General features: G+C 46.0%; 1 protein-coding gene across 5 annotated transcripts in view; it reads right to left on the bottom strand.

Moving 5' to 3' along the window:
• The window catches only part of EFR3A (EFR3 homolog A), a 110953-nt gene that overhangs the window by 68093 nt on the left and 26566 nt on the right, over positions 1 to 16294 (bottom strand). For 4 of the 5 annotated variants that reach the window (XM_084848786.1, XM_084848789.1, XM_084848787.1 and 1 more), the window contains one exon: positions 4852 to 4928. In XM_084848786.1, coding sequence (XP_084704912.1) covers positions 4852 to 4928 — 77 coding nt within the window. Of the gene's footprint in view, positions 1 to 4851; positions 4942 to 16294 lie in introns of those variants that run through there. The other variant, XM_084848790.1, reaches the window with a different exon arrangement.

Raw genomic sequence — 16294 nt, forward strand, 5'->3', positions numbered from 1 at the left:
GCAGCTCAGCCTTTTTTGTAAATAACCATTGACACAAATGGTGGCTGTAAAGGGGCCATTTACACAACATTACAGGTGTAAATAAAGCATTTATTTAACCACAAACTGTTATTTACAAGAAAGGCCGAGCTGCCATTTTTACACAAAATGGCAGCTTGGCAAAAGAGTGGGAGGCTGCTCGCCGCTCATTGGGCTCCCATGGACCGCCACGTGGTGAGCAGGGTTGGGCAGCCAGTGGGGGTCCAGCGAACAGTACAGCACAGGATGGGGCAAGTTCGCTCATCCCTATAAAGTACTGTTGCCCATCCACAGTTAGCACCTGGACAGCAGATTGAAGCATGGTGAGATGCGCTGTATTTCTATTTAAATTATAATAATTTGTTCTACATTTGCATCTATACCTAAAAATTAGCCTATGCAAATGCTATGCAAACTGCTGTCCTCTTTTGTCCTCCTTTTTTGGTGATGCATTTCCACTTCTTTGGCGATTAATAAATGGAGATACTCCGCACAATCCTGCTCCCACCCAAGTCTTCATATAATGTCTGAAAGGGACTTAGCTCTACATTAGTATAAAAGAAGAACGAAGCAGGGATGTTCACCAGTCGGCTGTTTACAGGACAGAGAGTTGCTCATCCTAAGCAACCAGTGATATGATCACTTTAGCAGTGAAGGGAGGGACTCGCCATGCCCACATACCTCTGTGGTCTCTTCCCAACCCAGCAGGAGAGGCCTAGAGCTAGGGTGGCCATGAGTCTTTCTTTACAGAGGGCAGTTCTATATTTGAAGGATGGCCCAGTCCAACTCTGGCATGAACATAAAGAACCACAGGAAGCTGGGAGAGCAGGGCCTTGAAATTGCCCATCAGCTGTTAGCACCTGGACAACAGACTGAACAGGTAGGCACACAGGTCACCCAGTCACAGTCTTCCCCTCTATCATGGGCTGTATTGTATTTCTAAGTTATAGTAATTATTCCTAAATTGGTGTCTAATATCCATTAGCACATGCAAATTTATGCCCTCTTTTTGTTCTTCTTTTTGCTAATGCATATCCTCTTTCTTGGAGACGTGCAAGAGGCCACCCTACCTAAAGTCTGTATGCTCCTCTGCTGCCAGGAATGGCAAATGCCATGATGGAGGCATGCTTGTACAATCCCCATCATGCACATTATATATGTGTGTGCATGTGGGGGGGGCAACTTAGGGGGGACCCAGGAGATGTACAAGAGCAGAGGGCTTGTTTTCTGCAGGGTTAGGGAGGTTGACCCTCTTTTACTTGTCTCCCCCTGCCTTGAACATTTAATAGAGCACTGTTATGATGTAGTGCTACTGTCTTATTAAAAACAAAAATCTGAAATCCTCAGAGGGCAAAATTAAATTGTGCAAAGGCAGGGTATGCAAATTATCACTGATGAAAACCTTCAGATTTTTAAAAATTAAAAGAGGAGTGAGGCATTAGGAAGATGGGGTGGGAGGGAATTAATGAGAATTACAATATCCCATTGGGCTAAACTTAAATGCACTAGGGGGTTGTTTATCCTTCAGTTCTCAGAGACAAATGACAATGTGGCAAAGTTAAAGTCAAAAGGATTAACATTTACAGCATTGGGACACTTTGGATGGATTGTACCTAATTTGGAACTGCGGCAGACTTTGGCTCTGGAAACTTTCAACCAGTGATGGACACTGACTTGGATGGATTTAAAAGGGGATTAAACAAAATCATGGCGGGAGGATAGGTCTATCCATGGCTGTTATCCAGGATAAACAAATGGAACCTCCACGTTCAAAGCCAGCAGTATTGTGTGTGAACTAGGGATGGACGGGTGCCCCCCTGTCTGGGTTCTCTGGGCATCCACCCAGCCCCTGGCCCTGCTCGTGTGCCCCAGACCTGCGCTTGAGTTCCCCACCACTCACTGACTCACCCACACTCACCTGGGACCCTTCATCAAGTGCCACAATTGCCATTTTGTGGAAAAAATGGCAATCACGGTATGCACACATCTAGTTGTACACAAAATGCTGCTGTGAATTGCCCATATGTGCAAGATTACAGGCGTAAATAATTCCAAAAGGGAAGAATATAATTCCACTTTTTGAAGGGATTTATATATTTATAAACTGTGTGTCCCTCCCTTCAATTCCCCCCCCGGCAGAACAACATAACATAATAAAAGCAACGATACAATAAGAGATATAAATGCAAAGCATGCATATGATGCATGCATATGTCTCAGCAGTCACAAGCTCAGAAGAGGAATTGACTGCTGTGTGAAAGAGATGGAGGAATGCCTCTTCCAAGGAGGCATCTATCGCACTTTGGATTTGTAAGTACTTACAATAAAAATATTAAGCATTTAATGGGGGCCACTATTTTAATGGATCTGTCAGGGATTCCAAGCCCTCCTACTGAGTAATGAGGCAACCGAGACTCCTCGATGTGCACTCCACAAACCCTGTACTCAGCTAATAGCACTTCTTCACCTTGGAAGCGACTATAAAAGCTAAGAGCTGTCCCCTAGGCCTAATTAGCAAAATAAATCTTTTGGTAAGAGGGCTACTGAAAGCAGGGCACTTGTCTTTCAAATTAAATGGCCGGGTTTGCTGCCGTGCTCAGTTGGTTCTTTCTGGTCTCCTCGCTTCAAGGAGTTTCCTCCTGGCCCACCGTCTGACAGGCAGCCAATTGGGTGGGACGTTTCCCAGCTCCTCTCAGCTCTGCCCGCTTAACTCTGAGGTGGCTCTGGCATCTGTCAATCCTGATGCTCCCTGCCCCTCTGACAGGGGTCAGGCTCCCATGGGCGGGGGGGAGATGGCCTCTGAGCCTGGCCATCCTCCTTGATAAGCCCCTAGGAAGGTTCTTCGCTGACTCTAGGGGAGCCTTGGGGAATTTCCTCCCTGACACCCTGTCTCTGCTGGGCCTCTTCTAGCTCTGTCGTCAAATCTGAATCAGAGTCTGAAACTAAACCAGAGGGCCTGAGGTCAATCCCGACAGGATCAAAAGATTTATAATTGATTCATCAAATGGATTAACTGAGTAAGCACTGAAGCCATAAAATAAATACATTCTCTTTTAAGTCCAGTTTCCTATAAGGAACACTCAAATCAGATCCTTTCCTCAAGGCCACACTTAAGGCCTACTGTTTCATGTCCTTCCTGTAAGGCAGGCTTCCCCCACATGGCATCCTCCATCTGTTTTAGAGTACAACTCCCAGCATTCCTGACCATTAGCCATGATGGCTTGGGCTGATGGGAGGTGAAGTCCAAAACATCTAGAGGGAGCCGGGTTTGGGAAGGCTGATGTAAGGTCATTAAGGCTGCAATCCTATATAAACGTACCTGTGAGTAAGTCCCAATTAACTTAATGGGCCTTACTTCCGAGTAGACACATAGAAAAAGGTTGCACCATCCAACACTTCCATGACAAATGCAGTTAACTGATCCCAGCCATCAAGAGAACGGGAGGGTGGATAGCTCCATGGCAGAGCCCCTGCTTTGCATGCAGAATGTCCCAGGTTCAATCCCCAGCTTAGCCAGGTAGGGCTAGGAAATGATCCTGCTTGAAACTCTGAAGAGGTGCTGCCAGTCAGTGTTAACAATACTGGGCTAGATGAAAAGACATTCTGACTCAGTATATGGCAGCTTCCGATGTTCCTAGAAGCTGTTGTGATTCTGACAGAAAAACTAGTAAAGCTGAGGGAAGAATCAAACACTGCAGGAAATCGAGGCACAAATGTGTTGTTAACTGTTGATTTGGTTACCATTCCAAGCTACAGTCTACACCACACATTGCTGCTAGAGAAGCCTTAGGGGCCAGTCCTATGGTGATGCCCGTAAGCCTCCGAACTTGGAGGCTTATGGGCACCCTACACAGAGCAGGTGTGGCAGAGGCTATTTACTCCTGTAATCCTGTGTAAATGCTGCTTTATGACTGCCATTTACAAAAACTGGCCTTTACAAGAAAGGTCAAGCCACCATTTTTACGCAAAATGGCAGCTCAGCGAGGGATTGGGCAGCTGTGCACCACTTGCCAGGTGCTTGCAGACTGCACAGTGAGCAGGAGTGGGCAGTCAGGCAGCTGCTGGGGGTCCGGTAAGTGGTGCGCGACCAGGACCGTGGTAAGTTCACCCATCCCTACTTACTGCTAAATTACAAATAATGTCTGATATTATGTATGGAACCTTAGTTTCCTGAATCAAAATGGGGTTGGCCAGAATGTGAAAGATCCCATCTGGATCCTATTTGCTACCAGGTCAGGTTTCAGATTTTGTTATTGGTATATAAAGCCCTAAACAATTTGGGAACAGGATATTTGGGAGAACACCTTCTCCCATACCAGCCTGCCCGGTTACTGAGGTCATCAGAACCACCCTCCTGGTGATTCCGTGTGGACCTGCAGTCCATTTGGAGCCCAGTCACAGCAGAGCCTTTAGTATATTGGCTCCCTCTCTATGGAACTCCCAGCCTGTTGATGTTAGGCAGGCACCAACATTATTTTGTTTACAGCATCTGCTGAAGATGTTTTTATTCAAACAAGCCTTCCCTGACTAACCAGTCATGGTTTTACTGGCACAATCTGATATTTTAAAGGTTTTAATTCTGTATTATTATTATTATTATTATTTACCACCACCACCACCCTTTTATTGTTCAGCGCTCGGATGTTTTATTAAATGTAGAGCAGTATATAAATTGTGTAAATCAATGAACCAACCAACCAACCAACCAACCAACCAACCAACCAGATCTTGTGAGTTCTGCTGGAGCCAACCTAAACCAGTGTTGGAATAAGCAGCGTTCTGAACATTGAGCTGCTGAGTTGCCCCACACGGCTTGAGGACTGTGTTACTTACTTTTGGGTCTTCAGGGAAGATGTTATCCACCAGACGTTTGTAGCGAGGACGCAAGGCAGCACAGCAGCAGCAAACGCCTGCAAAAATCATTATCCAAGGACACAGACACAGTGAAAAGAGATGTAACAGGAAGAACCAGAATGCTGTAGCTAGGATTTGGCATGGACTAAAAAGGTATGAAGCGCTGTAAGATATATAAATGAATTTTCTTGCAGTAAACAAAGTGTTATTTAGGCTTGTGACCTTTTTGCTTGGCTCTGTGCTCCTGTATCTTTAAAGCCAGCTTGACACCCAGAAATCAGACAAGCTGCAATCTATTAAATGTATGTGGAAAGAGCAGGTTTCCTATGTAAAATCCAATTCGGACAAAAACAACAAGCCCCTCTAAGCCTGATGCAGATTCTACCTGCTCTCTAACTTCTTGGAGGCTAGATCTATCCAGGTTGGGAGACCAGGTGCCCAGCTGGGACTCTGCTGCCAGGCTTCATCTTGTAGACCTGGTGACTGGCTCTCACTATTTGAAAACGTGATGTACTGCTACATTAGACTGGTTCTGCTGTGTTTCTTAAGCTTGACCCCAAAACCAGTTTGCAACCTGTAGAAATTATGCAAATTCAACCAAATTTGCATCTTTTATTTTGCATAACTTCCACCTCCTCCTCTTGTATTATGTGGTCTAGTTTTGCTAATTGAGAAGAGCTATGCAGAACGGTGAAGCCCCACCTCTGACTACTGGAGATCTTGGCTTGGACCAAGAGAAGCTCACTTCTGTGCGCAAACAGAGCATGCCTGATTGAGCTGCCCAGCTGCAACCCATCATGTGCATGGGGTGCTGCTCTGGACTCTGGAGGCCGTTCAGGTTTCAGGGGTCGCTTTTGGTGCGTGCGTATACTGAAAGAGGTAAGTTCAGTAGACCCCATGTGCAAGCAGAGCTAACTAACTTGCACATCACTCTCTGAGCTCTTTTTCAGCCATCTCTCCGGCTTCTGATATTTTAGCAGCTCAAGCAGTTGAGCACTTGCTTTGCAAGCAGAAGTTCCCAGGTTCAGTCCATGCCATCTCACAGGGCAATGGAAAGACCTCCTGCCTGAAAGAGCTGCTGCCAGCCAGAGTACACAATACTGGCCAAGATGGTGAAATAGTCTCACCTGGTATAAAGACAGCTCCTTATATACCTAATGTCTATTGCTCATTCATTTTCAAGCATATCTTTGCAACAATAATACCCCTATTCAGGCATTCAGAAAGGGCGTGGGAATCAGCATTCTAGCCCCGCCCCTCTCCCTTGTGGCATTTGGCATCCTCAATTCGTGGAGGGAGACTGTCTGAAGAGGAGAGCCTCCTGTAGGGGTGGAAGCTCTTCACATGAGCCAGAATGTGGATTTTCCTTCTCGTCATGCATTGATTTTAACCCCCTTTCTGGATGCATGAATAGGGCTAGAGTTTTTCTGCATTCCCACATATAGCCTGGATCAGATCAGAAGTGGCCCCTGCAAAAATGGGCTGCATTTGTTCAGGAGTTTCCCCTGTTCCACCCCTCTAAAAGATATTGACCCATGGTGGTTGTCAGCATGCCAGACTACCAGGGTGGCTCACACGATTAAAAACAAAAAGGGGGGGGGGAGATACAAGAACAACTATGCAATGCAATGCAACATTAAAACAGCACGAAGTCGGATCAAAACAGAAGATAGGGCAAAAAATATTTTTTTAAAAAAATCGGAGCTAAAACAATGTCAAGAGCTAAGCATAATTTAAAATGTTTCAGAAAATAAAAAGAGCTTTGTCAGGCAGCAGATGCCAGGAAGACCTCCCTAGGGAGGGTATTTCATAACTGGGATGAGAAGGCCCTCTCACTTGCAGCCACCTGCTTATCTCACTTGGCGGAGGCACTCAAAAAATTAGAATAAGCCCCCTGCTTTTACAAGACTTAGTGTTCTGCGGGGAGGGGCATAGCCACTGTGGTGCAACGGCTACTGTGTTAGACTTAAGTTTCTAGTCCCCACTTACCTGAGTGCCCAGAGGCAAGACAATACCTCTTGGGCTAACTCCATCTCACAGAGCTGCTGTTGTGAACATAAAATGGGTTAACCCGACGCATGCTTCCCTGAGATCCTCACAGATTTGTTGTGAGGCTAAATCTCTGCTCGGTTGGAGATCCTTAGAGAAAATCTGGCGGCAAACAGATATTATTGTTTCTAGAGTGCCATCAATGTGTGCAGCTCTTTTACAAAGCAAGGGACTCCCACCTTTTTGGGTTGCTGGGCACATTTAGAATTTTGAGGAAGTGTTGTTGATTCCCTCACAAAATGGCTGCCATGGGAGGGGTTGCCCATTCATAAAATGGCTGCCATGGTGGGCACGGCAGGTCAGAAGACACTCACTATCCAGAAGGCAAACTGGTGAGACTAAAAGGAAAGTAACTTGCCCAAGAACCTAGGTAAAAAGCAGAGGTGGGGTCTGAGCTCCCAAAGACAAAACCAGTATTTTGAACCCAAATAAAGATGGCACTGGAGGGCAGCACTTTGCTTTGGAGCATGCCAGTCTCTCAGTTATATAAAAACATTATTTAAAAAAAAAAATCTTAAGGAATAAAATAAAATTCAGGAGGGGCTGCCAAATGTTGCTGTGGTGTGGAGTGGTATGTGGCAAACTCAAGCAGCCACATTCTACATTAGCTTGAGCTTCTGGATCAGCCTCAAGGCCTTCCCCAAATAAGGCACATTACAATCATCCTGCCTTGAGGTTACCAATGCCTGTACCAGTGTGACCAAGCTATCTCTGTTCTTGCCAGGTTGAGCAGCCAGTTCTGAAGAGGGGCTCTACTTACTCAGGTTCACTTGAACAGAGTTGAACTCTCCATGTGATTGGGAACCCTGCTTTATCAGCATTCCCAATTGCCTGGCTGGGGTCTCCTTACACTCAATTGAACATGAGTAGGGGTTCAGTGCTAGGGAAAGTGGAAGGCAAAAGGAAGAGGGGCCGACCAAGGGCAAGGTGGATGGATGATATTCTGGAGGTGATGGGCTCGACCTTGGGGGAGCTGGGGGTGGCGACGGCCGACAGGAAGCTCTGGCGTGGGCTGGTCCATGGAGTCACGAAGAGTCGGAAGCGACTGACCGAATAAACAGCAAAAAGGGGTTCAGACCTCCCAAATGAACACAGGGAGATTAGGCACTGAGAGGGCAGGGTCAGACATGGGGGGGGGATTGGGGGGGCAATGCGCACAGCCCCTTACATGCAGTAATAAAACCTCTTCAGGTATAATGCCTGAATAGGGCTTAAGAAAGCAGGGAATCATTACGGAAGAATGACACACTCAGTCAAAGTAGATTGATATGTTTAAGGCTATTTAATTGTCATAATACTTAAAAGGCAACTGGGTAGAATTCTCTCTGCACACTTTTACTTATATCAAGGGTGGACAACTTGTGGCCCTCCAGGTGTTTTGGCCTACAACTCCCATCAGTCCTAGCAACTATAGGCAATGATGAAGGATGATAGGAGTTGTAAGCCAAAACATCTGGAACAGGTGTCCCAAAGGTGTCAGTGAGCACAGAAAAGGCATTGTAGAGCCAGGAAAAGGGCAGAAAAGGGCAGCTAAAGTGGTCAAGGGGCTGGAGCATCTCCCCTGTGAGAGAAGGTTACAACAGCTGGGATTGTTTAGCTTAGAAAAAAGGAGGGTAACGGGAGACTTGATAGAGGTTTACAAAATTATGCATGGTGTGGAGAATGTGGAGAGGGAGACATTTTTCTCCCTCTCTCAAAATACTAGAACCCGGGATCATCCCATGAAGCTGATTGGTGGGAGATTCAGGACAGATAAGAAGAACTCCTTCTTCACACAGCGCATAGTTAAACAATAGAATTTGCTACCACAGGATGTAGTGATGGCCACCAATTTGGATGGCCTTAAAAGGGAGTTGGACAAATTCATGGAGGAGAAGGCCATCGATGGCTACTAGTTCTGATGGCTATGCGCTACCTCCAGTTCCGGAAGCAGTGAGCCTATGTAAACCAGTTGCTGGGGAACATGGGTGGGAGGGTGTTGTTGCACTCATGCTCTGCTTGTCGGTTTCTGGTCGACAGCTGGCTGGCCAGCGTGTGAACAGAATGCTGGACTAGATGGACCCTTGGTCTGATCCAGCACAGCTCTTATGTTCTTGCATGTGGAATTTTGGCAGTGTCATGGGTGATTCCGAAAACAGCTGCCCGCCAGGGCAACTTGCCCATTAATGGTGGCATGGCTTTATTTATTTTATTTATTTATTATTAAATTTATTAATTGCCCATCTGGCTGGTCACCCAGCCACTCTGGGCGATGTACAACATACAACAAAAACAGTTTAAAACAATAAAATTCTACAATAAAAACATTTTCTAAAATACCCTAACCCACTCCAAATGCCTGCCTGAACAACAACGTTTTTAATGCACGACGGAAGCTCATTAAAGAGGGGGCATGATGGAGTTCCCTAGGGAGGGAGTTCCACAGAGTGGGGGCCACCACAGAAAAGGCCCTCTCCCTCGTCCCCACCAGTCTAGCTGTCCTGGCTGATGGGACAGAGAGAAGGCCATCCGAGGCTGATCTTGTTAAGAGGCCTGTCTGGTGCTGCTGGAGGCGCTCCTTAAGATAGGCTGGGCCGGAACCATATAGGGTTTTAAAGGTCAAAACCAACACCTTGAATTTGGCCCGGAAAACAACTGGTAACCAGTGCAACTCCTTCAGCACTGGAGTGATGTGATCTCGCCGGCGGCTGCCTTTAATCAGGCGAGCCGCCGCGTTCTGTACCAGGTGCAGTTTCCGAACTGTCTTCAAGGGTAACCCCACGTAGAGCGCATTACAGTAGTCTAAACGAGAGGAGACCAGGGCATGTACTACCGATGGGAGCAGATGGTTGGGAAGGAAGGGGCGCAGCTGCCGTATCAGATGGAGTTGATACAGCGCTGTCCGGCTCACAGCTGACACCTGAGCCTCCATGGACAGCTGGGAGTCCAAAATGACCCCCAGGCTGCGGACCTGGTCTTTCAAGGGTAGCCGTACCCCATTCAACACCAGGTCAACATCCCCCAGCCTCCTCTTGTCTCCCACCAAAAGTACCTCGGTCTTGTCAGGGTTCAGCTTCAGCCTATTCCTCCCCATCCAGCCACTCACCGTCTCCAGACATTTGGACAGGGATTCTACGGCCATCCTTGGTGAAGATTTAAACGAGAGGTAGAGCTGCGTGTCATCCGCATATTGATGACACTGCACCCCAAACCTCCTGATGATAGCCCCCAGTGGCTTCACATAGATGTTAAATAGCATCAGGGAGAGGATGGAACCCTGTGGCACCCCACAAGTAAGTGGCCACGGGTCCGAAACCTCCTCTCCCAGTGCTACCCTCTGGTACCTGCCGGAGAGGAAGGACCGGAACCACCGCAATACGGTGTCCCCAATGCCCAACCCCTCCAGGCGGTCCAGGAGGATACCGTGGTCAACGGTATCGAAAGCCGTTCACAGAACACTCATTTCAAAGAAGCCAAACTGGTGAGAATTAAAGAAAAATAACTTGTCCAATAACTAAGTACAAGGTAGAGGTGGCTCTGAGCTCTAAAACACAAGACCACTCTTTTGAACCCAACTAAAGATGGTATTTGGAGGGCAACATTTCCCTTTCCAGCAAACAAGCCTCCCAGTTAAAAAATGTGTTTTTTTTAATTAAAAAAAACTTAATAAAATAAAAATCAGAAGAGGCAGGAAGCCTGGAAGGTGCTGAGAGGTGTCCATGGGCGCCTTGGCATCTAGAAGCACCATATAAGATACAGAGGGCCACAATTTTCCCACCTCTGCTTTATCTCTCTCCCAAAAAAGGGCTAGTGGTATAACTTTTAAATGACAATTGAACAGCATTAGGAATTAATGAAGAACGGAAAGCAGTTCTTACGAGAGGAATGACCAATTCAATCTGTGTCAGTTTAAAGGAGAGTTGTTATAAATTAATGCATTGCTGGTATCTAATCTCTCAGAGTAAATAAAATATATAGAAAAGATAATTATGGATGTTGGAAATGTGGGGTGCAATTCGCTGATTATATGCATATCTGGTGGGTGTGTCCAAAAATTCAAGATTTTTGGAAACAAGTTAAGAGGGATGTAGCCAAGATAACTGGATACAACTTGTCCTTAAGCCCCCCCCCCCCCGTTATTAGAACTCTTCTAATTAGAGAGCCCCAAAAGCCATCAGCCAATGATCTCTATTGTGTTAATGGCAGCAAAAATGCTTATTACAATGATTACTGTTTTTTTGGGGGGGGGGGAATACAAAACCAATTACATGTAAAGAATGGTTTATTAAAGTTTGAAATATTGCACAATGATTGAAAATTAGTGAGGTAGTTAGATTGAGAGATGGTAGACAAAAGAATCCCACATTTATGGAGGAATGGTAACCTTTTATTGAATACTGGAAAAATAATTATGGAATAGAAATTAATATATATTCTTGCTTTGCTACTTCCTAAATTATTGGTGTAAAGAAATGAAAAATTTGATGTTATGTGCTATTTAAGGTATTTGAAACGTAACATAATGATAGATGTACCTATGTGGTGTTATGCAGGTCCTTGTAGTTGAGTAACTAATATGTCTGGATATGTATACTGATTGTGTTATATAATAAAGATGGATAGACTAACAACAGAGTAATTTAAATCTATAGAGCTACACGTCTCGGCTTCCGCCCTCATCAGTAGCTGTGATGTTAAATGGATATCAGGAGTGCCAGTTTGGAATGCCGGGAGATGAAACTTCCGAAGGAGAAAAAAAACAGGTATGACAGGTATACTGCTTATGAATTGTTGTCCAGATTAAGGGCTCAGTCCTATTGGATCTGCCCTGGGTACTCGGAAACCTCCCAAAGTGGAGGCTTACGAGTATCCAGTGCAGAGCAGGAGGGGGAGGGACAGAGGCTGGGGACTGCTGGGGACAGCTCAGATCCCCTCCCCCCCAGTATCCTCCCCTCCCCGCCCACCAGCATGCCCCTGTTCCCCCCTCTACGAGCATGTGCTTGTGAGCTCATAGAAGCAGCCAGGCTGGTTCTGTCCACAATGGCTGCAAGGGGGCATGGAGTTTGGTTTCCTGACTCTGGTCTCGGATCCAGGAATCAAAATATCCTATGTCTGGGGGTTGTAAGATTGCTCTCTAAGGCCATTTGGACGAGAAGTCTGTAGATCCAGAAGTTTTCCTTTCTGTTGAGCATGTCAGCGTCCCTTGTTTGTTCAACTGGAAGCAACTGGAAGTCACAGAGACTATGTGCAGGTGAAAATGTGCTGCAACAGGCTGCTGTAGTTATAATGATACATTGTATATTGTTTTTACATATTAGTAAAAGTTCAAAACATGAATATTCAAGGAGGGTCCTGAAAGATCCCTGAGGGGGGCCAATGCCTGCCCCCCCTGCAGCTACAGCTCTGGCCACACCCACCTGGTTGGGTCATTTAAATGCTCACCCAGCCATGTGGCAGCTAGGAGAATATCTAAAGGGTACCTGATAACTGGATAGTTTGCTGAAATTATTTCCCATTCGGGGGGGGGGGGGTATGTATCAATCAGCCTTAGCTTAAACTAGTCTTCTCCAACCTGGTGCCCACTGGATGGGTTGGATTGGAACAACCATCATCCCCAGTCAGTGTGGCCATTGGTGGGGGATGCTGGGAGTCGTAATCCAACACAGCTGGTGGGCACCAGGCTGAGGAAGCCTGGATTAAGCTAATCATCGAAATAAGTCACACCAAGAGAGAAAAAAATTATCACCACTCGCAGTTAATAAAACAATGATATTTCACAAGCTATACACGATGGTTCTAATTAAGACTGCCAGTGCACTAAGCAAGGTTATATCAAGATGACTTGCTCCAGCAGTAGAACATTACAGGGCTGCCGCAACATCCATCAGCTAGGGGAAAAACACACACAATATGTGCCAGAGCTGAAGCATAAAAATCACATATCATCTCTAACGACGACAATCCTTCGATGCGAAAACTCGTTCTGCTTCATAAACCTGTAAAAATGCACAGATTTAACAGATGGAAAGCTGCTTCTTTTTAACTACTGTGGTGGTTGTTTTCATTTAAAAAACACACACCCTTCTTTTGGTAATAAGCACATCAGTTCTCTTTGACCAAATGACTCACCTGAGAGGAAATGTGTCTTATATTTAGAAAGAAAATGCAAGGCTTTGCTTGGAAGTATGAAGGGTCAGGAGATTCAGTGGGCGGCAATTCGCTCTGGGTTTCAGTCAGAACCAGTCAGAACTCTAAGGGAGTTAGAGTTCTTTAGAGTTCTGACTGAAACTCGGAGCAGATTTGCTGCCCACTGACATAGGAGCCAAGCCACCAGCCTCCACTGAAAGGGTGGTTGGGGGGGGGGGGCTTCGTTTTAAACTAAGGCAAGGATGGTCACCTGACAGTTGTAAATGAGATCGGTGGAACAATTGGGTCAGTTCAGATTCTCAACTTAGGGAGCAATCCTACCAGGATAGACGGCCGCTTCCGACCTCGCAGGCAACCCGCCTATCCAATGCAGGGCAGGAGAAGTGTGGAGGGGATCACCCCTCTGAGCTTCAGCCACCCTGCATTTGCGGCTAGGCAGCCGATTTCAGCTGTCTAGGCACAGGAAGGTGGAGCGAGGAAGCGGTGCCGGACGGCACATTGGATGTGTCATACCGCCATTTCCGCCTTCCCTGCCCTGGAACACCCCATTTTGGCCTCTCCACGCTCCCCTTCTGAGTGCAGAGCCATGATTCCGTGCTACCTGTGAGGCAGTGCACACGCGTGGGGGGGGGGGAGGCTGGTTCTCAGGGAATCGACCTCAGAGTGTGGGCTCTGAGGTCGGTTCCCAGAAACCGATGTATCCTATAGTCTAGCCGCCAACTAGCGGCCATAGGATTGCTCCCTTAATGGTCTTACAGTGAGGGCTCGTTAGATCAGCCTTTCCCAATCTGGTGCCCTCCAAACATGTTGGGTTGGACTACAACTTCCAGCATCCCCCAGCCATCATGGGCACCAGGTTGGGGAAGGCTGCTTTAGCTGGCTCTCTGTATTACTTCACTTCCTTTCAAATGTGGTAAACCAGCCCTCCTACTTTGGGCGCCCTCCAGATCAATCTGCTGAGTGATGCACTGGACTTCCGCCCCAAAGACCTGCCCTCAGTGGAGGCTGGTGGCTCCAATGTCAGTGGGGCAGGGTTTCAGCCTGGGTTTCAGTCAGAACTCTAATGGAGCTGTCCAAGATCCTGAACTAACTTAAGTCCCATGGATTTCAGTGGATCTGCTCAATATATGACTAAATCCGGAATCGATCCAATAATTACTTGTTCATGTTTCTTTTGAATTTTTTGTACTTTAATAATTATTTGAGGAACATTTTATATTCTATTGTGATACATTCCATAATCATATTTTTTTTAAAAAAATCATAAATAATTATCAATACTCTGTTATGGATATGTTATTGCTGAGATAATAGGAATAAATTGATCCTTTGATAACATTGATACTTTACTGTATAGAAGGGCTTTCTCCTGCAGAATGTGGAATGTGCTCCCACAAGAACTACAGCTGGCCCCCACTCTCTTGGCTTTTAGAAAGGGCACAATGATACAACTTTTTAATCTAGATTTTTAAATTGTGCAGTTTTAATTTTTTACTGTTTTTAATGGTCTTTTTATTGTTTTAGGCATTATTGTTTTAAATTTTACATCACCTTGAGGACTTCTCAGCAAACAATGCAGTACATAAATGTTAATAATAAATAGCAGAGAGTGGATAGAAGGTAATTAAAATACTGAGCAGGATACTGGTGCATAATGGTAGATGCACCTGGAGGAATCTCTTCAGTAAAACTTAAGATGGCTCAGTCAGTTTTATTTCAAGGAAAGGCAACTCGTCTGACATCAAACTTACCTCATGACAGGCTGGGGAGTTAATCCCTGCACAAAACAGGGTGATTAGTTTGGCATTAAAAAAAAGCCCATCTGTTTAGCTCCTTCTCCTCTGGAAATGATTTACCTAAGAAGAGCCTTCCCAGATCAGACCAAAGGTCAACCTAAAGCAGCATTGTGTGTCCCACAGTGGGCAACCAGATGTGTTCAACCTTTGCTTGTGGGTTTCCCAGAGGCCAGGTCTCTGATAGTCCCCTGCTACCACAAAACATGAATTTAAAACTTGGGATGGGGAGTGGGGAAGCACGATTCAACATGCAACTGATATTTGATGATAAACATTGACCAGTACAAGTAAATACCTTTCCACCACTTTAATCTCCAGACACAGGGTAAAAGAAGATATATTTGTACTGGTAAATGCTTATCAGACTACCCAGGCTGCACAATTGGTAACCCACCCAGCAACTAGAAATGTGGCCTTCCAGGTGTGTAGAAGCTTCTGTTTTTTTTTTTTTTCTGAACCAGAAATATGAGGAGGAGGCTTAGTCAGTGCATATGTCTCGGAAACTACAGTTGGCTTGGTGAGGCACAAGTTAGAATCATAGAGTAGTAGAGTTGGAAGGGGCCTACAAGGCCATCAAGTCCAACCCCCTGCTCAATGCAAGAATCCAAGTCAGAGCATCCCCGACAGATGGCTGTCCAGCCTTGTCTTGAATGCCTCCAGTGTGGGAGAGCCCAGCACCTCCCTAGGTCATTGCTTCCATTGTCGTATTGCTCTAACAGTCAGGAAGTTTTTCCTGATATTCAGCCGGAATCTGGCTTCCTGTCACTGGAGCCCATGATTCCGTGTCCTGCACTCTGGGATGATCAAGAAGAGATCCGGGCCTTCCTCTCTGTGACAACCTTTCAAGTACTTGAAGAGCGCTCTCCTATCTCCCCTCAGTCTTCTCTTCTAAAGGCTAAACATGCCCAGTTCTTTCAGTCTCTCTCCATAGGGCTTTGTTTCCAGTCCTCTGATCATCTTTGTTGCCTCCTCTGAACCCTGTCCAGTTTGTCTGCATCCTTCTTCAAGTGTGGTGCCCAGAACTGGACACAGTACTCCAGATGAGGTCTAACTACTGCTGAGTAGAGGGGAACTAGTACTTCCCGGGGTTTGGAAGCTATGCTTCTATGAATGCAGCCCAAAATGGCATTGGCCTTTTTTGCAGCCACATCACATTGTTGGCTCATATTCAGCTTGTGATCGACAACAATTCCAAGGTCCTTCTCGCTTGTAGTGTTGTTGAGCCAGGTATCCCCCATCTTGTAACTGTGCATTTGGTTTCTTTTTCCTGGGTGCAGAACTTGGCATTTATCCCTATTGTCATTCTGTTGTTCTCTGCCCAGCACTCCAGTCTATGAAGATCACTTTGAATTTTGCTTGTGTCTTCCCAGGTATTAGCTATCCTGCCCAATTTTGTGTCATCTGCAAATTTGATCAGCATTCCCTGCACCTCCTCCTCCCAGTCATTAATA

The sequence above is a fragment of the Heloderma suspectum genome, chromosome 4 (genome assembly GCF_057233095.1).
Source record: "Heloderma suspectum isolate Gila_16-S chromosome 4, 16-S_ref, whole genome shotgun sequence".
In the NCBI taxonomy this organism is placed as follows: domain Eukaryota; kingdom Metazoa; phylum Chordata; class Lepidosauria; order Squamata; family Helodermatidae; genus Heloderma; species Heloderma suspectum.